This window comes from Bemisia tabaci, chromosome 2 (assembly GCF_918797505.1).
Source record: "Bemisia tabaci chromosome 2, PGI_BMITA_v3".
Lineage (NCBI taxonomy): Eukaryota > Metazoa > Arthropoda > Insecta > Hemiptera > Aleyrodidae > Bemisia > Bemisia tabaci.
In genome coordinates this window covers 39,102,511-39,126,695 of record NC_092794.1, presented here as the reverse complement: position 1 = coordinate 39,126,695, position 24,185 = coordinate 39,102,511, and the positions used below count along the sequence as shown (strand labels likewise).

Below are 24,185 nucleotides of genomic sequence, written 5' to 3'. Positions count from 1 at the left end.
CTTTCTCATTGGAAAAGAGGCATTGTGAACCAAAAAATTTACAATTTAAAATTCCATGTATTTAGAAAACATCAGCGTGCATATACACATGACAATAAAACATGAAATTTCTCTCAATATAGGACTAAACTTTAACCCTTATCTATATTATAATGGCACTCTGTAATGCACGAACGATCATTGCATTATTTCATGAGCATACAATTGACATCAAATGACATCGATACGGGAACAAGAATTTTTTCAGCTTTATACTACTGAGTGTATAACTGCACTGAGAAAAACGATTCCTAAATCCAAGGCGACGCCGGCGCAGTGTTGACCTAAGAAAATTGGATACTTAAGAAAAGTGGACAAGAAACGAAGTCTTAGATGAAGATAACGATATTGCCTTGGTTGACGAAAACGCGATTTCTTGAACCAAAACTCCTGTTACATTGAAGCACGAAAACGTTTCCTTCAAATTAGGAAACACCCCCGCGCGAAGAGTATCCTAAAAGTAAGTGAGTGTTGTGCTGTTTTCAGGAAACGTTTCCTCTAAAAAAGGAAACGTTTTGCAGAGCGTTTGTACCAGCAGGCGTTTCCTTAAAATTAGGAAACGGCCGGCTCCGTCGCGTCGCGTCGCTGCCGCGAAGATCAGCTCCCCCCGCTTAGTGTCCACATCCGATGAAGCGCTACCCTATCGTTGGTACTGCCGGAGTTACTTTCTTTCACGTAGTTGACGCGCTTCGCGCTCCCTCTGGTATCCTGAAGGAGAATGCCGTTTCGCCCTGGCTGAGATTTGATCCCGTAACCTTCGCCACCGCACCGGGAAGAGTGAGATTCCGACGCCGTAGCCCAATCGGCCATCTTACCCTTGTGACCGATGAGGAGTTATTTCGCTATGTTAAACCTATTCGCATCTATCTCTTTGGCTACACAGATACCCACCTGCTACCGTTCAATAGCACTTGGGTTTATCCAGCAAATACTACCTCAATTATCATTTGAATATATTAAATATCCAAATATTTCCCTTTTCTCTCTGTTTATCAGTTGGTTCTCAGATATTATTTAAAGACCGTGGGCCATCGCCGCCATAACTTTACCAACGTATGCCCTTTCTTTATTTTCATACGGAGATAGTATGATCATAGAGTAAATTATTTTTTTATTTAAGTCTGGTTAAAGGACAGATTTTCGTATGTGCCTTTAAAGGTAAATTATCACTCATTCGATTATCCAATCTGACGCCCATATCATTAAGGTTGTGTAAATCAAGGAGGCTCATGTGTGAACCTCTTCTCATACTGAAAGTAAATATGATTTAAAATTCCAATAAAGTATAGACAAAATAATCTAAGATTATTAAATTCTGGCTTTAAAATTGGCACATAAAAGGTAAATGAATTTTATGGAGTTTTCAAAATATACTCGGAATAGCGGTAAAGATGTGGTGATAAAGGCATGTATAGGTAATACTTTAATGAGTACTTATCGGGCCGAGTCAAACTTTCTAGGGGGGGAATTGAGGACACTTAAAAATGTTTAAAGCTACGACCAGATTCAAAGAGTGCACTTGCAGTAAAATGTTGAAAAGTTTCACATTATTTATTTATACCTACATTAACGGACGCACGCTTTTGTATAGAAAATTTAAAGAAATTTTCGTCGAATCAGAAAATTCACCGAAAAATATTAAAGGAGCTTTGGCTCTGATCCGTTCATTTCTAGAAAGCATTCTGACATTTTGGACTGAAAACAATATGTTTGATAAGGCAAAAAAAATGCGTTTTATCAAAACCTCCACCTTTCCGACGTGTAAATCCTTTACGAACAAGAAATTAATGGATTGAATTTAAACATACTGAATTTGTTTGAGTGGATCTTACGAATAACGCCATCCAAGCGGATCCGTCGGATTTCTGTAAAGGAGCGTGCAAATAATACCTTGCGCTCCAAGGGAGAGAAAGGGTCAAGGAGAGCGTTACGCCGTTTTGTTTTTACGTGTAAAAGAATGAGGACCTACGTCGCAAAAGTGTTACGAGGGAAGAAGTGAGCGGGGGTCCAAAAATTGGAAATTTAGCGTTACGTTTTTTATGAGCGTGATGTCACTCATTGGCGTAAGGGTGCATCGAAAAAGCCGCAGAGAGCAAAGTGGTATACGGACGGAAGGGCTCATCATCTCAAAGTGTAGATACGCCCTTCCGCCAGAGGAGCGACGGTATATTTGGAAGGCCCCTCTCGAGCAACTCGCCGAATACATGGTGGTGTACGGCACATTGCGTCCATCTCCTCAGTAGGAGTTTGGTAATTTTTCTGTTTCCTAATTTTAAGGGTATAGGTTTCTTCGATCAACATCACATAGATCCTTAAATTGAGGAAACAGGAAATGCTATGCCCGTTTCCTAATTTTAAGGAAACTGATCTCTTCAAACGACACTCCGTAGATTCTTCAATTCAGGAAACGGCTTTGCTTCTCTCCGTTTCCTAATTCTAAGGAAACAGGGTTCTTCGATCAACACCACATGGATCCTTAAATTTAGGACACAGAAGCGATTCCCTCGTTTCCTAATTTTAAGGAAACAGTTTTCCCGTTTCAAGTATCCGTTAGTCTGTTTCAAGAAAACGTATACGTGGTTCAAGAAAGCATAGTTTTCTCAACTCAACACAATTTTGTTACCTCCCAAGTAGCATTTTGCAACGAAAAAATTGCAATTTAAATGAAATAAAATTTCCAGACGATTTCAACTTTCTTGCAAGAAAATTGCAATTATTTTACAACATCTGACCCCCTCATTGTAAAAAAGTTGCAAATTTTTTTTGCACAGAAATTTCATTATCGACGACCTTTAAAGTTCAACCCCTAAATTTTCCGGGGAAATTAGAATAACTAGAACCCATACTTACCTGATGTCCTGCGACGGTTAGCAGCGTAAAATACCGGACGCCCTTGAGTGGGCTTGAACCCGACCCGCGAATTTCATAGCCGAACACTCTTCCACTGAGCCACAGGGAGCTGATGATGAGCTGGGTTGAAATCACGCCTGTTAAGGCTGTTATAGCATGCATTGCGTCAGTGCGCGGTTCAACTTTCATCATAGATTTGATTACCGCCGTTTTTCTCAGGCTTCTTTCTTTTGCCTTTTATTTATTTTTTTTTTCGTGTTATTTTTTTTTCCATATTTTTTTTGTCTGATTTTTTTTTCGATATCACGGAATAGGTACTTACACTAAATTTACACCGGTGTAAATTACACCACATACTAACTTGAGAACTTAAAAATATTTTAAAAATATTTTTAAAATATTTTCAAAACTTTCCTAAGGAATATTTTAAACATGCATGTTTACAGGCAATATTTTTTAATTATTTTAAAAATATTTTTTGTAAACATTTTCAAAATATTCCTTTAAAATGTTTTAAAAACATTTTCAAAATATTTTGACAATATTTTAATTACAATATTGTCATGAAAATATTTTGATAAAGGTGACAATATTTTCAAAATATGTTGGGCTAAATGGGTTAGGTGAGACATTTAAGTCGAAAAAACTTTAAAACAACTAGAAAATTGCCAGGCACATGGCGTGAATTTGTTTCAACAAATTCGATATTGCAGTCTTTATAGTGCCTTGAAAAAGAAGGTTAGGCAACAAGCATAACCTACATTTCTTGCAAGTTCATTCCAATAAAATTGCTATTTTTTCAGCGCCTTCAAATGAACGTATAGGCAAGAAGCAAAAATTGCAATCAACTCACAATTCATTGCAATGAAATTGCAATTCATGCTACTTGGGCTTGGATCAAGATAACTGTTGGCATGTTCCAAGCTAACGCCGTGTTGGAATTAGGAAACTTTTTAAGGATACATGTTTCCTTAAATTTAGGACAAGTTTATTTTCAGAGTGGTGCAGTGCCAGTGTAATACTAGCATTACACTAATCCTCCCACCTATAATATAGTTACCCGACCTATGTCGTCAATTCTTTCGTTCACGATAACTATCGTTAGATTTACGTTGGCTGCTTCAAATTTTGTAATTTCGTCCATTTTGGTCTGATGAAGAACTGTATAGATTTTCGGTTAAATCGCATTTACCGTTTACTTATAAACGGTAATTAACGTAAGTGTCCTACTTACGCTGTTTTCCACAAAACTGTTTTTATGAAAGTTTCCGTCCTTGGTTTCCTTGGTAACCTTTGTTTGCTATCAGCTGATGTGTTATCTCCATTTCACGGCCAAGTCAACGTTGAAGTCAACGGATTTTATACTTCCTGTTTTTTTTTTTTTTTTTTTTTAAATCATTGTTAGGTTATTTCTAATTTGTTTGCCAGCATTTATTCTACCCTCCCCCCTTCCAATTCATTTGCAAACTACCGAAGTTTCCCCTTCCACTCATTTTATTTATATTTTTTCCCCTTATGGCATGCCTTCCTCCCCTACTGCCATTTTTTCGGGGTTTCATTCATAGGGATAAAATATTGCATTGTACATAGATCTTCGATATATCGTTCGATATAAAGCAGGATAGCTAGGGATAAGACAGGATTTATTGATATTCACCGGGATAAAAGGTAGAAATTTTAAGAAAAAGAAAATAATTAGTGAGAAACAGGGTAGATAAGAAGTAAACAGAATAGATAGTGATAAAACAGGGTGATGTAATTTTTTACATTACAATTTTTTACATTCTAAAATTTTACCTACTTAATATCTTGAAACAAAACTTCGGGAATGTTCAAAGATCAATGTAAGCTACCTTCAGGGCCCCCAAATTTTTGCCCCCCCCCCCCCCACGGGGAGGGGCGACGGGCCCCAACTTTTTTTTCAAATAGCAACATCCTTTTTGTGACACATCAATTCATAAATAACTAGTCGTGATTAGCTCGCTTTGCGAGCTGACACGTCTAGCCGGGGAGTGCCCCTGGACCCCAGTTCTACGCTTCGCGACGAACTTGCGACTCGCTCCGCGAGCCGCCACCGCCCCGCACAGTTTTTAACATTGATGAGGAGACAACATCTATGTCTTAATCTTCTTTTTCACCAAGTTTTACAGAAATTGATGTTCTAGGAGTCCGGACCGCGTTTTCGTGCGGGGCCGCCATCTTGGATTTGGAAATGTTGAAAATCTGACCAAAAATGCGAGTTTTCCGTCAAAATACACCTCCTAATGCCGAATTTCACAAAAATCGATGGATCGGAAGCCAAGATAACAACTTAGACGACGATCGCCATTTTTAATTTTTGAATTTTGAAAATCGGACCTAAAATTCTAATTTCCCGTCGAAATACACCTCCTAATACCGAGTTTCACAAAAATCGATGGATCGGAAGCCAAGATAACAACTTAGACCACGATCGCCATTTTTGATTTTTGAATTTTGAAAATCGGACCTAAAATTCTAATTTCCCGTCGAAATACACCTCCCAATACCGAGTTTCACAAAAATCGATCGATATCAGGAAGCGATGTAGCATTTTAGACCACGGCCGCCATCTTGAATTTTTGAATTTTGAAAATCTGACCAAACATTCTAGTTTCCCGTCGAATATACCCCCGGATACCGAGTTTCACGAAAATCGATCGAACAGGAGCCGACTTAGCATTTTAGGCCACGGCCGCCATCTTGGATTTTGAAATTTTGAAAATCTAACCAAAAATTCGAGTTTCCCGTCGAAAAGTACCCACGGATACCGAGTTTCACGAAAATCGATCGAACAGGAGCCGACTCAGCATTTTAGGCCACGGCCGCCATCTTGGATTTTGAAATTTTGAAAATCTAACCAAAAATTCGAGTTTCCCGTCGAAAAGTACCCCCGGATACCGAGTTTCACGAAAATCGATCGAACAGGAGCCGACTTAGCATTTTAGGCCACGGCCGCCATCTTGGATTTTGAAATTTTGAAAATCTGACCAAAAATTCGAGTTTCCCGTCGAAAAGTACCTCCGGATACCGAGTTTCACGAAAATCGATCGAACAGGAGCCGACTTAGCATTATAGGCCACGGCCGCCATCTTGGATTTTGAGATTTTGAAAATCCGACCAAAAATTCGAGATCCCCGTTGAAAAATACCCCCGCTTACCAATTTCCTCAAAAATCCGTTGAAAAATACCGCCTAAAACCTTATATTTCGTCTATAAGGCAGTGACGTCACGCAACAGGATTGAACCTGTTCGGCGCGATGCGCGTTAACAACCGCGTATCTCCAATGTAATACTATATGGAGAAACAACTTTTCGCTCTTGCGGGCGTCCTAAGCAGCGGATTTGAGTGGGAATAATTTTAATCAACTCCTCATTACAATAGCTGAGCGTGTACCAATTTTAAAGGAAATCGCTTCGGCCAATTTTTATCTAGGGGGGGCATAGTGAGTGGGAACAGCAGCTTTATATAGAGTAATTAAAAAAGAAAATTTTTGGCGCAAACCGCAAGTCGAACTCTTGATTTTTGACAGACTGGGCGCCGGTCAAATTTCAAAATAACGGAAATTTACATCCCCGTTTTCGTCGATGGATTGGGATGAAACATGGTTTTCAGAGGTTTTTTGGAACGAGAAAAACGATTCTGGCATTATTTTTCCGGAAAATGTGTGTCCTTTTCAAAATGGCGGCGGTCAATATGGCGACCTTGAGCGGCAAGAGAATAAATTAGGCTGCTTATCGTTGAATTTGCATGAAACTTGGTATCAGGGGGCATTTGGGCATGAGAAAGACGAGCCTGTCATTGGATTCTTTGAAATTCCGAATAACTTCAAAATGGCAAGGATAATGGTGGAAACTTGGTATTACGGACGTTTACGGGTGGATTCGCATGCTGCCATTTTGAAAGTATTGGACATTTCAGAAACGCAATGCGGAAGAGTCAATTTTTGTCGAACCAATAACCAACAGGACCCGGAGTTTCATTCGCATCCAACCGTAAACGTCCGTAGGTATTACCAAGTTTCCGCCATTTTCCAGATGCACAAGGATTGATAAGCATAAAACTGCATTTATTCCGTTTAATCTAAGTTCGTCATAATTCAGTAACATTTATCCTTGCCGGACAAAGAGTTTGATTTTAAATTAATTGAATTTTAAATGAATTAAATGTGTCGAGTTTTATAAATTGAGATTAAAATAAAAAAAAATCTAATCACACATTGGTAGGTTATAGGTTATGTTACATTTTTTTGTTTACTGGATCAAGACGCTTCACGCTTTTAACCTCTCACCATAAATTGTGCTGAACATTTATCAAGTGGATTGCCGATCTCTCCAATTTAAAAAATAAAAAGTGTTTACCAAACAGAAAAAGATTATATTGACGCCATTTTAGTTCCCCTTATATTTCAAGGTAGGCAACACGAGTTTCCACGTGGTTGAATTCAATGATTAGTGTAGGCAACACAAGCTCTCACGTGGTCGAAGAGTGGTATCATCGCCCGTGCAATAGACGTTCTCTGTCTGTCGATTTGTTTCTATGTCAAGTCGGGTGCGCGTTTGTGAGTAGGTAAAGTAGTTGCTCCTCTAAACTGTTATCCATTCAGCTGTTTTTATTTCTTTTTACTTCCCGTCCGAGCACATGAACATTAAAAGAGAGAGATGAGGATGATGATTATGATGCTGATGCTGATGCTGATGCATGATGCTGATGCTGATGCATGATGCTGATGCTGATGCTGATGATGACGATGATCATCATCATCATCATCATCATCATCATCATAATCATCATCATCATCATCATCATCATCATCATCATCATCATCATCATCATCATCATCATCATCATCATCATCATCATCATCATCATGAAGAAAAAGAAGAACAGCGAATGGTGCAGAATAAGAGGAGTGAAAGAAAATAAGTTAAAATAAATTTAGAGAGAAGAAGAAGATAGTAAAAGTGGGAGAAGTAAACAGAAAGAAGAAATGGAAAGTAAAAAGAAGAAAGCAGTGAGAGGGAGATTGAAATAAAATAAGAACGTGGAAATAGTGGAATAGCTGTTTCATCGTGAAAGTGAACGGTTACTTGGAATGTTTTTAAAAATAGCGTTTCACCAAACTAAAGAGGATTAATTAACGTCATTTCATTTCGCCTTCAATGTTAGTGTAGGCAACAGGAGCTTCCGCGTGGTCGAATAGCGGTATCGTCTTGAAATGGCACGCTCACTCAGGCAAAACAAGCTCTAATGTGGTCGAATAGAGGTATCATCCCCGAAACAATATCGGCCTAATGCTCCCCGTTATTAAATTAATAATTTTTGGTGAAGCATCTAGACCCGTGACTTCAGTCACGGGCTTTTCGCTAGTGAGTGTTTAACTGTGTGATGAAAGTTTACCAGTCACGGCCACCAGATGGCACCGTACTCTTCAATGTGCGATTCCCGTTCTCTCAGGGCCCAAGCCTGCCTCGGATGAATGGTTTTTGTCTCGTTATTCTTCTCCCTTGTTAAAGTGTTTATGATTTACTTCTAGAGATTTCACTTTTCTTTTAATATTTATATTTGATAAGTTAGAAGCGGTTAAAAGTTGCGCTCTCTTTTTCACAGCCTCATATCAATATACTTGGGCATACCCGAGAAATCTGACTCCCCGATGGTTGCAATGGTACCGTTAACAAGAATGAACACCGCGAAAGCCTCACCGTGGAATAAGAGCGCAAGGCGTCCCCGCCCTCTCGCCTCGGCCCACCGCCACCCCCGCGGGGCCGTCCTTTTAAGGCCGGCAGCGCATTGTTATTCAGGGATGTGCTAGTTAGCATAATTCTAATGCGCACATAATTAGTGAAGTGTCAAGATAATACTCCTGAGTGTGGAATCAGTATAATGCCGGTGCAATGCTACCATTACACTCGTGAGTGTATAGCTAGTATAATGTTAACTATATACTCGTGAGTGTATAGCTAGTTTAATGCTAGCTATACTCGAGAGTGTATAACTAGTGTAAAGCTAGCATAATGCAATTCTGTGTGCAAATCACATTATGGTAGCTATACACTCACGAGTGTAATGCTAGCATTACTTACACTCATTTTTAGCAGGGAGACGTTGGATTACATTATTTTTGCCCCCCCCCCCCCCCTCCATGATTTAATATTCAATAGCCAAATATCAAGCCTCTTTTACCGCAAAATACACTCGAAGGCTGTAGATAATATTCATAGGCTCTAGAACGCAACTAGCAGACCAGCACTTAAAACTCGCATTTACTACTGAATATCTCTCCCTCACCTCTCTCCGATCTATTCCCCGCTCATGAAGATTTATCTGCATGGGAATAATCAGATACCGCAATGATGAGAGGCTTAATTTGGATATTAAATATTAAATCATGGAGGGGGGGGGGGGGTAAAAAAATAATGTATTCCAGCGTCTCAAGGTTTATTAGTATTTAATTTATTTTTATTTCCCTTTTTTCGTTAGAAATAAAAGTAATTTTGCTCTACTGATTGATCATTCTTTAGTTGGAAGGAGCTTTGGACCTTTCTGTATCTGTCATCAGCTGAGACGGGCACCAGGGGAAAAGGTAGGGAGGGGTGGCACGCGAGTATACACTCCGCCTCCGCGCTCTTCAAAAATAGCGCGCCACGCCAACTTTGAACGGTCACAACTTTTGAACCATATGTTCCCCCATGTTAAACCATAGCTCATTTTAAAGCGTAAATCAGGGACTTTCATTTAAATTGGTTTTTGTAACAATTCATGCGTTCCCTTTTATAGAAAAACTCGAAAAACTGAATTTTGGGGCTGGAAAAATCAAACAATGATTTTTTTTTTCACATCAAAAAATTACCAAAAACAGACTTTAATATACATCAAGTAAAAGGTCTCGTTAAGAACTATCATTTGAGTCCAAGATCAAGTTGATCCGTTGTTTCGTTCAAAAGTTATGGCGGTCTGTGCGTTTGACCTTTGACCCCCTCCTCCCTCGCACCTTGGAGGGCTCGACGAGAAAGGTCACCGGATTAGACCTCTCCGATGATCCGTTATAATGGGCCTGTTGCATGCAAGAGATACAGTCGCGCGAATAGACTTTTCAGAGGTTAAATGACACGAAAATTACGATGGTCACATTAAAAAAGTCTGAAATACACTCCTTACTGCGCAATTTGCGTTGTTAGGAACGCAACGTTGTTGTTGGTTGTTGTGCTTTTTCAAATTTCCCGCGTCTGGGGGCAGTTTTCTAATCATCGGAAACGAGCAAACGGTGGGCTTCGGTGATTTCCGGAAGATGCCGAGTCGTTGTTGTTGTTGTTGTTGTTGTTGTTGTTGTTGTTGTTGTTGTTGTTATTTTTTCCTTCAGTTTGTTTCCAACCCAACGTGATCTCTCATAGTCGTCCATATACGCGTTATGCGGTAACCAAATCGATCAACTTTTAAATATCCAACGCAATCCTCTACATTTCATTTCACGATATCACGAGCTCCGATTTTTAGGTTATGTTGTCAGTTTTAGTTGACCGGAAATAGCCGTGAGTTACCGTTAATTGTTTCCGTTAGAAAGCTGCCCCCAGACGCGGGAAATTTGAAAAAGCGCGTTCCAAATAATGCAAATTGCGCAGTAAGGAGTGTATTTCAGACTTTTTTAATGTGACCATCGTAATTTTCGTGTCATTAGACCTCTAAAAAGTCTATTCGCACGGCTGTATCTCTTGCATGCAACAGGCCCATTCCTGAAAGTATGGATGTAAAATCTCTTGCGGCCATTTCCTATGGAATATGGGACAGACTCTTAACTTAAGTAGCTGACTTAGGTAGTATACTACGAGATACATTAATGCACCTATAAGATTACGAAATGGAATATCAGCTCCCAAAAAATCTTCAGAATTGTCAATTTTTCGCAACAGATTTAGGTATTTGGTTTTGGTGAATTTCGAGAATCATTGCAGGAAGTTGTAGGTTTGTTATTTTTGGAGAGCAACTCCATTGGAGTAGAAATACCTTTACAACTAAACTTGTCAAACCTGTTTAAAATTTTCAGAGATATTTAAACTGAAACAAAATTTAACTGGTCCTAAATCTTTGATGGGAAATTAATTTCGCTCAAATGAGCATGCAAAGTAGATTTTACATGTTTAGCATTGGAAAAAGTGAGGAAATCATCAACATAGAAGGCAATATAGTTGTGATTAGATTTCCATTTATTTTGTAAAATACGCATGGCTCATTTACAGATTGAGAATAGCCTGATGAGATTAAATATTTCTAGGCCTTTTGGTTCCAAACAAGAGGAGCTTGCTTAAGACCATACTTATGCAGATTTGTTAAGAGGACAGACTTTGTCAGAGTTACTCTGATCAACAAAACCTTCAGGTAGGTATACTTTTTCAGTTAACTCGCCATGCAGAAACGCATTATCAACATCAAGGTAGTCAATTTCAAGATATAGGTTCTGCTGCGAAAGCAAAGAGATACCTAAGGATTGAGTGCCTAATGACAGGAGAGTGCGTCTTGAAGTAATTAACCACGTGAGTTGGACTAAAAACTTTAGCTACTAGCCTTGCCAGAAATTCACTATGTTATCATCGCTATCTCTTTTATATTTAAAGACCCGTTTACTTTGAATAACCTTTTTATCACGTGGTTTATCAGCAAGAGTCCCCTATCACAAGCGCCTTTTTCCGCCATTGGCAAGTTCACCCAAAATTTTTTCTCGCGCTACAGCGTTGCCAAATTGAAAATAGGAAAATTCCGTAGGTGAAATTAAAATTGAGCTACGAAACCGCGGTTTGGACGTAAATGTTCTAAAAAACGCGCAAGTTAAAGATATCTCAATGGTTTTACTGTCGTATTAATTTTAACATGCATCGTTGCCAATTTTTCGATTTTTAAATTCGCCAATTTTTACAAATCCGCAATTATCAACAATGAGCTCTATTTTGATTTGAATAACAAGTTGTTTAATCGATAGTTCGTTTGATTCTGCATCCAGCGATATATTATACCTCGCATGGAAATTTTTAGTTCGCGAAATATGATCATTTTTGTAAACAGCTTATGGAGCGACGACGCTTGTTGAGTCTAGGCAGATAGAAATTTTACTCTCCAAAAACACCGGGTAGCATTAATTCCATGGTTTCCTGGGTGGATTTCAGCTAATGGGAGAAAATTGTTCTGAAGAAAAGTTGAAAAATGATTTTGCCATATCAAGCTAAAGACCACTTTTCTGTTATCTTAGAGCTCCATACCTACTATAGTATATAGTTACAAAATCCTCTGCCACTCTAATTGACAGCTGTTTCAATAATGTTCCCGTAAAAACTGCCATTACTCATGACTTCGGCCTCTCCGATCATTATGGTCAAATTGTTCTATCTTCACCAACCTCTCTGGAAATCTTGCATCAAAATTTGAAAATTTTAATAATCAGATATATAAATGCCATTGAAAAATGCTGCCCACTGAAGCCAGTCAAAATAAATAAGAGGAATACGGATATTCGTGGTAACAAAAAAGTAAACGACCTTTTCGAAAAAAAAAAAGCATATTTCTCTACTCTAAATACAAACAGGCAACATTAACTTTAAAAAAGCAAGCAAAAAAACAGAAAAAAAACTGTTAAAAGAGCATTATCGGCAAAAACGAATTATTAAGAACGAGCTCAAGAGCTCAAGAAACAGAGGAAGAACAATATAGGTAGAGTATTATTTATGACGAGACGACAGCTGAACAACAGTCCTGGATCAAATCTATCGAGATCCATAATGGCATAGAAAAAACTGATCCCGGTGAAATTGCGAATGAGGTCAATACGTACTTTGCCAATTTGGCTAAAAACGGCCCCCCTACTGTGAACAGCTCTGAAGCCCTCAATATACTTAAAAGATGCTATCCCTATGTTTCATCTTGCTATGAGTTTCATCAGATTATTATTGATGAACTCCAAGCAGTTATCAATAAGCTAGAACCCAGTAAATATGACAGAAATGGCAACATATACCAAAACTTTTGTTTTTAGGGCGAGTACTTCCACCTATTGGGCCAACCTCTGCTAACCTCAATAAATTTCTGTATAAGGGAAGGAACGTTTCCTGACTTTATGAAGGTTGGTGCTTTAACGCCACTTTACAAGAAGAAAGGAGCCAGAAAGTTACTGAACAACTGGATTACATTTTGCAATAAGGAACCACAATCTCTGGCTCTCCCATAAAAGCACAAATCTGTATAGGAAAACCAACGGCAGGTATAATGTTTCTAAAATGGACCAAAAATAGTGGATCCTTATTGCATCATCTAATCCAACTATCGCCCAATTACTGTCCTTCCTACGGTAGCACAAATGTATGAAAAAATTCTATACTTGCAACTCAATACCTAAATATTTTGAATCCAATAACCTTTTAAACAAAAGTCAATTCGGTTTGAGAAAAAAATCTGTCAACGTTTCATGCCATTCAAAAACTGTTAGAAAGCATCTTTCAAGCCTTCGAAGAAAAAATTCCAGCGTTAAGTCTGCACTTTGACCTTGCTAAGGCTTTTGAATCTAACGATCCTGAGCTCTTATTAAGGAAATTGAAATTTTACGGTCTAAACAACCAGGCAGTAAAACTCATGACGTCATACCTGGCAGACAGAAAGCAAGTAGTAAAAATTAATTCAGGCACCAATAAAGTCTTCTCTACAACTCGTATGGTAAAAACAGGAGTGCCGCAGGGCTCTATATTGGGCCCACTTTTATTCAATCTATACTATAAGCTCCAAGACCTCCTAATTTTGCGAAACTGGTGACGCTTAGTTCCAGCGTTCTACCGGGCCGATTTTCATGATTTTTGCGGCTATCGACGGGCAATTGTCTCTAGATAAACCAACTCTTTTTAGATTTTCAAAATATGGCCCAGGTTTTTTTATATTACGTGGTAAAGTTGCGAATTCTCCCATTTAAACAATGTAAATTTATACTTTTTGTCATAGTTCGTTTGAGCGTTCTACCGAGCCGATTTCCATGATTTTTGCGTAGATCGACAGGTAATTGGCCCTAGATGAGCCCGCTCTAATTAGATTTTGGAAATAGGACCCAGGTTTTTTTAAAATCACGTTATAAAAGTGAGTGACTTTACAAAATGCTCCGGGACTGCTACCGCTATGCGCGGGAGGATGCGCAGTGGTCGAAGAGGTTGCGCAGTGGATGTGTAGCCTGCGCATCAGCTCTATACTTATCTACACAAGATTCGCACCTCCTCCCCCAAGACGAGCGGTGGCCGAGTCGTCCAAGACGTCGAATGCGTCCACTTTGACTACGATATGGGTTCGATTCCCGACTTCTGATATACTTAAGTATTACCTGATTATCATTGTTCGTTGTTTTACTGCAATACTTCATCAAGCAGTCATTCTAAAACGCTTTCTTTTGACTTCAAAAAATTATTTTTTTCTTTATTCATCAAAACCAAAAATTATTTCATTCTACAAGTAAAGTAGGTATACATCATATCGTAATTTTTTAGGGGGAAAATAAACCTAACACTGATAGGAGGGTAAAAATAGGGCCGCGAAGCGGCCCATTGATGGCGCGGAGCGCCTTCAGGGGGTTGGGCCGCGTAGCGGCCAGGGGGCGTAGCGCGTAGCCCCCTAGTAATTTTATAAATAGCTTGCCTCAATATGCAGACTTTCAAACATACCTATTTGCTGACGACACCTCAGTAGTTTTAATTGGCGATGATGCGTTGGCAGGCGCCGAAAAATTGTCTCCACGGGATGTTTCGCGGATTTGTACCTGGGAAAAATCCCACTTACAAAGTTGGGAAAAATATTGAGTTAATCAATATTTTTCCCAGTACCAAGTATGGTCCTCGTACCCCTAGGACCCACTGAGAGAGGAAGGAGTGAAAACGAATTGTGCTATATTTTATTCATTACTCTATTGTTAATGTTTGTTTGGTTAAAATAATGTGTCTAATTGTCAATTGAGTGCAATTATTATTTTATTCCCGATTAAATAATCGACTTTAACTAATTTATAAATTCATGTATTTATTTATTTATTTTTATTTTTTATTTTTATTTTTTATTTATATTTATATTTATCTATTTATTTATTTATCTATTTATCTATCTATCTATTTATACTTTTATTTTTATTTTTATTTTATTTTATTTATTTCTTTTTCTCTCTCTTATCTTACTCACATAGTTTTAAGACGTTTGCATGTAGTCTGGGTGTTTTGCGTGAATGGGTTATACAAGTTAAACTAAAAATGAAAATTAGACTTTAGTCAATTTATAAACTATTATATTTGTAAAAAGAAGATAATTTACACTTTGTAAAAGGTGGTTGTATCATATTCTGAAAAATAAATTTAAAAAAAACTAATTTATCTTCCCGCGCAAACTAGTCGCAGGACTGTATGAGCCCCGTCCCGTGGAGACGGTAACTGGGAAAAATCCCAGTAGTTTCATTCATGCGATTCGAACTCGGTACAAATCCCATGAAGACGTCCCGTGGAGACAAGGCTTTATCAAGTACAAGTCGGTTCGCAGTCATGCCTGCATCCGCACACAAGCGCTATCTCTTGAGTGGCCACAAGTAGAGTCCCTTTATACCCAGAGTTAAGACAACTCGATTATCAGCTGACTGGCAGCCGGCCTTGGCTGGCCATGGAGGCCGAAATGAGTGCACCCAAATTGAGGGATAAGGATCAGGAATCCTGCGATGTCTGTCACACAAAAACAACATCAACAAATTGATCAGTTAAAAAGAAAATGAGATTGGTTTGTGGATAATTTCTTAATCTATTTTCATTTTGAACCGATGGAAATAACAATTTACTCTTGAAAAACCACAATTAGGTAATATTTTCATTATTCTTGTTCACATTCGAGGTACCGCCATCTTGGTGCGCTCGTTTCGGCCTCCATGAGCGAGAACCAATCAGAATTGGATTTTTTTTTTAGGCCACTTTCAGCCCAATCAAAAGTGAGTTTTCTTAACTCTGGGTATAAAGGGACTCTAGCCACAAACTAAAACCCATAGCGTCACCAAACTGACATAAAATTGAGTTACATGCTTCAAGTCTCAAATTAAATTGAATAATATAGTTTTCCGGTGTTTCAAAGCATATTATATCAAACGATAGACCTACATTCAAAACTTTAAAAAAAAATTAGACAAAGTTCGCAAAAGGTCCTGGTTTATTTATACAACGATTTGATACATTGACTACCTCCGAGTAACACGTCACCAAACTTACATTTTCACTGTTTAGCACGTTGAAAAAAATGTTTAGAGTTATCTACATCTCCAGAAAAATATTTTCGTGGTTGGAGTCTGCTTCTACGCAAAATACCAAACATCGAGAGAAAATATTATAATTGAAAGTTTTGAGCAACCAGTTACACGTCTTTCCCATACTTTATCCCATTAGCTGAAATCCACCCTCGTACCTATATGCTTTGTTCATTTCTGATATTTAAATTTCATCAATGTGTTTCTCATGAAAAAATATACACTTCTGCAGAATACTGCAATTTTCAACTTGGATTTATCATAATAACCATTGTTTTTAGTCCAGAGATAAAATTCATAAAACAGTGAACAGTGTCCAATCGTGTCTAGAAATCACAATTTGAATATTAATGGAAAACATTCTGATATAAAATAATGAATAAAATGTTCTCTACAGGCTGATTTCATCAATAAAAGACAGGACGCATTGCAATGTTCCTAAAAGTAGGTACACACAATTGTTGAATTTGGGCGGTATTTGACCACTAGCATTCATCGCCCTATATTTAGTATACCTACCTACATTTTTATTTTATAAAAATGTAAATATATGCATATAAAAATGTATATATTGCGCCGAAATTTAAATGGTAGGTAGAAGCCTACGAAGACTGATTACCTATAGAATTTCTGTAAAATCAGCTAACGAGTGTTGTACATGCAGTTATTTATATTAAAATGGGTGGAAAGAGGATTGCGTGAAAACTCGCAAGAAATAATAATAATTTGAACTGAAATTAAAGATGCACCCGTGCCTCAATGATGGAATACTAAATGAAGGAAAACTCTTCGGAAAATACTTTCATGCCTCGGTAAAGCGCGGACACAACAAAAACCGCCTCCCCTAGGTACTTGCCAGCAACCCCACGGAAAAAAATCCCTGGTAAAAATGAGTCAGCCTGACGGCTATTACAAATCGTGAAAGGAGATCCACGATGTTCTTCTATCTATCTTCCAAAAATGGGTTGACGATGCATTCAAATGCGTTCCTGAAAAAAGGGTCGATTTCCGTCAATGCTACATCTCCATTACGTTTCTAAATTTGGAAATGACATTATGTTCCTCTCACGAGGCTCTGCGATGATACAATTTTGTTCTTGGAGTCTCTAAAATATATGTATATAGTGATCAAATGTGATCAGGGACGCAGCCGTTCGACCAGTAGTGACGGGTTGGTAGGACTACTGGACTACTAGGGGAGATGTGGCTGAGTTGGGACGGATTTGAGTTGGGACAGTTTAGTTTTCTGTGTTTTCTTTCATATTCTTCACCTAAAATTCTGATCAACAAGATTTATACGGGAGAACCTACCAGTGAGAGTTGGGACAGTGCACTAGAGTTGAGCGTATAGTAGGTAGGTCCTCTTTCAATATTTTCGATTGAAGTTTGATGGCTGCTTGCCAATTTTTCATATTGACTGTAAAAATAACTTTTTACTTGTAAAGCAATATTCTTTTCGAAATGCTGCTACGTGCCACCCAAAGTTGTCAGCCATAATTCTAAGGAAACACCGGACAATTTTCTTACCTAAAATACCGGATTTGTCGTATTAATATTAGGTACCTACTAGTTCCACTTTTCATTAATAATGCATGTTATGCTTTCATACTTTTAGTCTAAAAAGTTGTCGTTGGAATTTAATTTGTCTTAAATTCGAAGTTTTTTCTACTTTGTCCAAACTCTTCCAGGAAACGAGTTTAATAATATTCTATTCAATTTTTAGCAAAGCTCCTATTCGTCCAATTGGGACCAAACTTCGTAAAATGAAGCATAAAAGTGTACAAGAGGGGAGAATATTTCTAATTTTGTGATACTATGAAAATTTCGGATGCTTTAGGGGAAAATGTAAAAAGTGTCCCAACTTTCTCACACATCTAAAAGTAATAAACGCAATGGTGACGTAACGTAGGTAATAAAATATGTATGTTACCTATGTATTTTCCTCGCCAAAAGCTCATGCATTAAACGCAACTGGTAACGCACCTGAGGCAATATTCCCACAAATTACAGCTGTCGAGTCCTCACAGTACAGTACATCCATTGTAAGTAAAGCTGCAAATGGAGCACATCGACGAATCAAATCAATTCAGGGGTGGACGAATAGGTAAACAATTCTAGAACACGTTCTTTAAGTATAGCGTACTCAGAGAAACTGCTGATAAGTAGTTTCTCAGATAAAAAAAGTTTCACTCTTCAGTTTAGGCGTAAAAAAGTTAGGTACCTGATTCTTACTCTCAAGAAGTCAAGATACGACAAAGCTATACTTTCTTGGCAAAATGTATCGATAGATAGCCATGCGGACTTGACGGGGGCATCCTTAAGAACAATCCTGTATCAAATTCAGTAATGAGCATACAAATATGAAAATATGAGTCTTATAAATGAGTTGGTCACCCAGGAGGAATGTATAGGGCGGGAGAGAGTAAAAAAAAATACCTCATGATATAGAAAATGAGTTCAAGTTTTTGCCGGAATGGGGTTTAGAATCTAAAGAGAAATCAATGCTTTCCCTAGCGTAAAGATTACCTTACGGTGAGCTAACCATGACCTTGCGGCAAGGTATCGGCCTTGCCATCCTCTCCGAGCCCTATCCGAGCCCTCGCCGAGCCAGTTCAAGGAACTCGACGACCGGGAATAAAACCGTATGACAACAAGACCCAAATCCAGACGCAGGGCGCGAAAAAGGCGACACAGCATCGGGAAATACCCCGTGTTGGGTTTGATCTTCGTCTCCAACGTTGCCATCCGTAATTATTCCCAGTCGTTAAGTTCCACGAACTGACCCGGCGAGGGCTCGGATAGACCTCGAAGAGGGTGGCAAGGCCGATACCTTGCCGCAAGGTAATATTTTCGCTAGGGTTAATATTGCAATATTTTATAGTGAGTAGATGGTAAGAGACCCAATTCTTCCAAAAGGAAAAACACAGACAAAAATAAAAAATAGACAAATAGAAAGGAACTACTAGATGGGGTATCCCTATCCCATAAGAGTTGCTCGTTTATAATAATAAATGCTAATAATACCGGATGGGTGAGTTCAACCTTCCAGTTTCAAAACTATGTAACTTGTTCAAGTTTGGACTGGTCCTGTCTTATCGGTATTTATTACATCAGCAACTCTCCATGAACCGCATTTTGATACCTGCTACCATTATTTCGGAGAAAAAAAACGAGCAGCTCTTATGGGATAGGGATACCCCATCTAGTAGTTCCTTTCTATTTGTATGTAGAGCTGCTCGTTTTTTTTCTTCGAAATAATGGTAGCAGGTATCAAAATGCGGTTCATGGAGAGTTGCTGATGTAATAAATACCGATAAGACAGGACCAGTCCAAACTTGACCAAGTTACATAGTTTTGAAACTGGAAGGTTGAACTCACCCATCCGGTATTATTAGCATTTATTCTGAAAACAAAGTAAAGATTTAAAGATTGCAGTGGTTTTATTAAATAAATCTTCCAGAATACTATGAAGGTTAGGCACCTACTACGATTTGCTCCTCTTCACTGGACGGCAGGGCACTGATTTCCTTTTCAAAGTGCCGTTCTCGACTTTCCTCCCCCTCTTTCTCTTTCCCTCCCCCCTCCCCCTCTCTCAAAATTTTTTTTTTCTGAGGCTCTTGAGTTTTAACAGCTCTTTTCATTTTGTTTACAGAATTGAAACTCCTGTATTCACCATTTTTCAACGTAAGGAATAACCTATGGTGCGAAGTCCAAGCTTTAGGGAGGCTGCGGTGGACAGACAATCTCATGTTTTATAAACTATTTAGTGTGCTCGTCCAAGTGGGGACAGACATTGCTCTGTTGCAGAAAACAGGTCTTCCTTCACCTCTGGCTGCTTCTTAGCAACGTAGTATCATTAGAACGATTCAGTAGTAAGTACCTACCCCTCATAATGATTGGCTGCCCAGGAGGGACGAATTGTTGGTACAACCTGGTACTTAAAAATTTTCCATGCGCATTTACATGCACTGAAAAAAAAGGCGTAGGTACTTAAATTAAGTGAACGATTTGACTCGGATTTTCTACTAATTCCACGGCGGGTCCGCCTTGGAGGAAAACACCGGGTCTCTCAATGTAGGCACTCAGAATTGTCTTGGAATGGGAAAGTCCTATTTTGTTGAATAAAATCAACGGCATTTTAAAATAAGCGATCGTGTACTTTAAAGAAGAAACCCGTTTCTTGAAATTAGTAAAAGGGGACAACGCCTTCAGAGCACCGTCGCATAGTGGGAAAAACAGCCAATCTAGCGCCGAAAAAGTCTTGACACTCGCGTTGCACATTTCCCAATTACTTTTTCACACTTAAACGTTAATATACAGGGTGGTCCAAAAGTCCCTTCCACCCCCTCTAACTCTTTACCTAATGGACTTCCAGACAATTAAGCAATTTAAGCAATCTGATTCATGTTTCTTTACCAGAATTTCACTTAGAACACGATTCGTGCAACGAAAATTACTGAAACCAATTCCTGACGAAGATATTAGGTAACGTCTTTATTTCACATTGGTTATACGAGGAATTTGCACTGCCCGCTCAAAAGAAACTCAAAGCTCTACTTGAGTCAAATCGCGCACTACAACGGTTTCAGCAAGCTTCTCAATCGAGCAATGTTCATTTCCCATCATGTGTTGTTCAAACCCCAAGAAATTATCTATAGCTGAGCCAAAACGTCAAGTTGAGGTTTTCAGATTTTTATATCGCAGAAACTATCATGATAAACGTTTAGCGCGCGATGTGAATCACGTAGAGCACTGAGTTTTCATGAGCGGGTGGTTTGAATTCACGCAACAAGAATCATTAAACGTCTTCGTAAGGAGTTCGGTTATATTTGCTGTGCGCATCGCATTTTACATTAAATTTTTGTTAAGAAACATGTATCAGAATGCTAAAATTCGTACTTTGTCTAGTGGTCCATTGAGCTAAAGATTTGAAACTTTGGGGATGTTCCAAGGTCGAAGGGAGCTACTTTGTGGCCCCCTACAATTTTCAAGGGGGCCCCCTTGGGGGGGCGGGGGGGAGGGGGAACGGCCCCAACATTTAAGACCCCCTTTGTGATAGCTCGTTTGAAAGAACATTAAAAAAGAAAACTTTTCGCGCAAACCTGAAGTCGATACCTCAAACCGTTTCAAAATGGCGGCCAGTTAAAGTTCAAAATGGCCGAAAATTCATACCGGTTATTTTTCGATGGATTTGCGCGAAAATCGGTGTCTAATGGTATTTTGACACGAGAAAAACGAATTTGACGTTTGATTTTCAAAAAAACCGAAATTTCCAAAATGGCCGCTGGTGAAAGTTCGAAATGACCAAAAATTGGTTCTTTTAGAAATCTAAGTTCAAATGTGTTAATCTTTTGCCAAAATACCCTCAAATTCCCAGTTTTAAGCAAATCAATCAACGAAAAACCGCGCGTTGCAATTTTCGGCCATTTTGAACCTTAATCGGCGGCCATTTTGGAAATATCGGTGTTTTATTTAAAATCTTACGTCAAATTCGTTTTTCCCGTGTCAAAATACCCGTTACCGATTTTCGCGCAAATACATCGACAAATAACCGGTGTGAGTTTTCGGCCATTTTGAACTTTAACCAGCCGCCATTTTGAAACAGTTTGAGATATCGCCTTCGGGTTTGCACGAAAAGGTTTGCCTGAAAATTTTAGGGGAGACAAAAAGTAGCTCCCTTTGACCTTGGAACATCCCCTAAGTTTCAAATTTTTAGCTCAATTTGGTAAAAAGTTAGAGGGGTGGAAGGGACTTTTAGATCACCCTGTACCTATATCTAACTAAACACTATAAAGAGCATAATGAGCAATTAAGTAGCAACTGAGCAACATAAGAGCAATTTTTTGTAAATATATAATAGCTAAAGAGCCAAATTCAGTCAAGTGATCACCTTTAATTTACTTCCCATGAGATTTGTGTTTTGGTTTGTGGTTGCTCTGATTTGTCAGTGGAGTTAAAATAAAATATTTCTCATCATTTATGCTATTTTTGGTTACTTTTTTCCTTAAACAGTGTACTTATCTTTTTTTCCACCTTTTTTGGTGTGCCTAAAGTGTTAGCGTTTCAAGGTGAAGATTTGGGATAGAATGAATGTAATCCGCAACTTATTACTAAAGAAGAAGATGTTAATGGATAAAAATGCAAAAATTAACATACTGAGGAGGGAAAAAATGCTTGAAATTTGTAAATTTCCACGAAATTCGATGCACGATGGAACAGTTATAACTAATTCATGGAATGAATCTAGTCTAGTTTTTTTCAAATTCTTGTTAGGATAACAAATAAGTTGCGAACATTTAATTTATCATGAAGTGATGTCAAACAGGATATTTCATTCTAGAAATTCATATCATCATTTTACCAATGCATTTTATTTTTACTAGAGAAAAGTGAGGTATTGTCATTACCTACTCGGAAATTATGGCAATTAATTAATTCTTTTCGTGTGATGCGTCGGATGTTTTTTTTTTTTTTTTTTTTTTTTTTTTTTTTCTGAAGACTTAGTAGGATGCAAAGATGCAAGGATTAAAATATTTTGATTAGAACAGGGATTGGGAGTTGAGTTTGTGGGCAAACTCAATAGTTAGGGCGATCTCACGTCGGAGAATCTGGGTGCTCATCCGCCGGCACTGAATATGTAGATCGGCTTTGTGCATTTGAAGTTTTGATTTTTATTGTTAAATGAAGGGAGCCTAATAAAGAGGACTTTAATACTTAAGTAGATTAAAGCCGGGGGTTTTTTCCATTACATCAGTTCATTTCCACCTGACAATGTATTTCTTCACACTGAACAATCGCATTTTTTTTATTTTCCTCCTTACTTTTCCTGTCCTGGTGAATGAAAGATCCCTCGCAGATAGAATTAAAAAGAGTCAAATAAAATGCATGCTTATACCAAGGGCCGAGGAAGAAATTAAAAAATGTGGAGAGAATCATACTTTTCAGCATGTCACCCACCAAGTTGACAGATGAAGAGAATCGAATAATTCTGCTGTCACACTATTCAATATCGATTTTCTGGGTCCCTTTGCTTTATGAACGCGACGATGGAGTGGTTTTGAAAAAAAATAAAGATAATTCTGTATTTTCAATAGGAATCTGCGATTGTAAAATCGTTGATAATTCAAACTTTGACTCATTTGTGTCCCGGAAAATTTTGGGTCGAAGGGCCGAGTTGGGACCGATCATTCCGGCTTCCCCCCCCCCCCCCCCCAAGTCTTTTACGGATACTCATAAAAGCTCATCATTTTTTACTGTAATTGAAGTATTTGAACCTTTTCAACTTGTTTCCCTGCAAAATAGGGTGGATCCAGCACTTCTTTACCACCTTCCTATCAACTTATGAGAGTGTGAAGAAAAGGAAGTGCAGCTATACAGGGTGTCCCGAAAGTCCGTACCCCCCCCCTCCATTGTAACTTTTGAACGGTTAGAGATAGAATAACGAAACTTTGGGAATGTTTCTATCTTAAAGGTGTCCATCTTCTAAGGGGGTCAAAATTTTTGTCCCCCCTCAGGGGGGGCACGGGGGCCCCCAACTTTTTTTTCAAATGATAACCCCTATCTTGTAATACATCATTAGAAAGAGCATAAAAAACTAAGAATTTTGGCGTAAACCGCAAAGCAATATCTTAATTTTTGACCGAGTTATGATAGGCCAAAGGTCAAATTTGACCTATTTTCAAAAAATCATATCTCCGGTTCAAATCATCGTAAAGAAAAAATAAAACGGGAAAATTTACCAGCACTTTCAAGTAAAAATCACAGAAATTACTTCAAACTAATTTTAAGGGGGGTTTCGGAACCCCAAATTTGTCATTTTAAAGGTCGTACGATATTCTCGCGAAAAGAGCCAATTTTCCCTTACTTTTCCTCAATATTATCTTAGTAAGTTCAAAATTAGTTCAACATTGCGTTTTCAAATCCCCAAATTTCGAGCAAAGTTCAAAAAACGAAATTTAAGGTGATTCAATTCAACCATTTATATTTCATTTT

General features: G+C 38.3%; 1 protein-coding gene across 4 annotated transcripts in view; it reads right to left on the bottom strand.

The window, feature by feature from the left end:
- The window catches only part of LOC109041769 (cytosolic carboxypeptidase 2), a 302,746-nt gene that overhangs the window by 210,979 nt on the left and 67,582 nt on the right, over positions 1 to 24,185 (bottom strand). For 2 of the 4 annotated variants that reach the window (XR_011899358.1, XM_072297302.1), the window contains exon 2: positions 18,177 to 18,245. The exons of the other annotated variants lie outside the window; for them this stretch is intronic. Coding sequence is in view for 1 of the 2 variants with exons in the window: in XM_072297302.1 (XP_072153403.1) it covers positions 18,177 to 18,245 (69 nt within the window). In the remaining variant the exon portion in view is untranslated. The remainder of the gene's footprint in view (positions 1 to 18,176; positions 18,246 to 24,185) is intronic. 4 annotated transcript variants of the gene reach the window in all.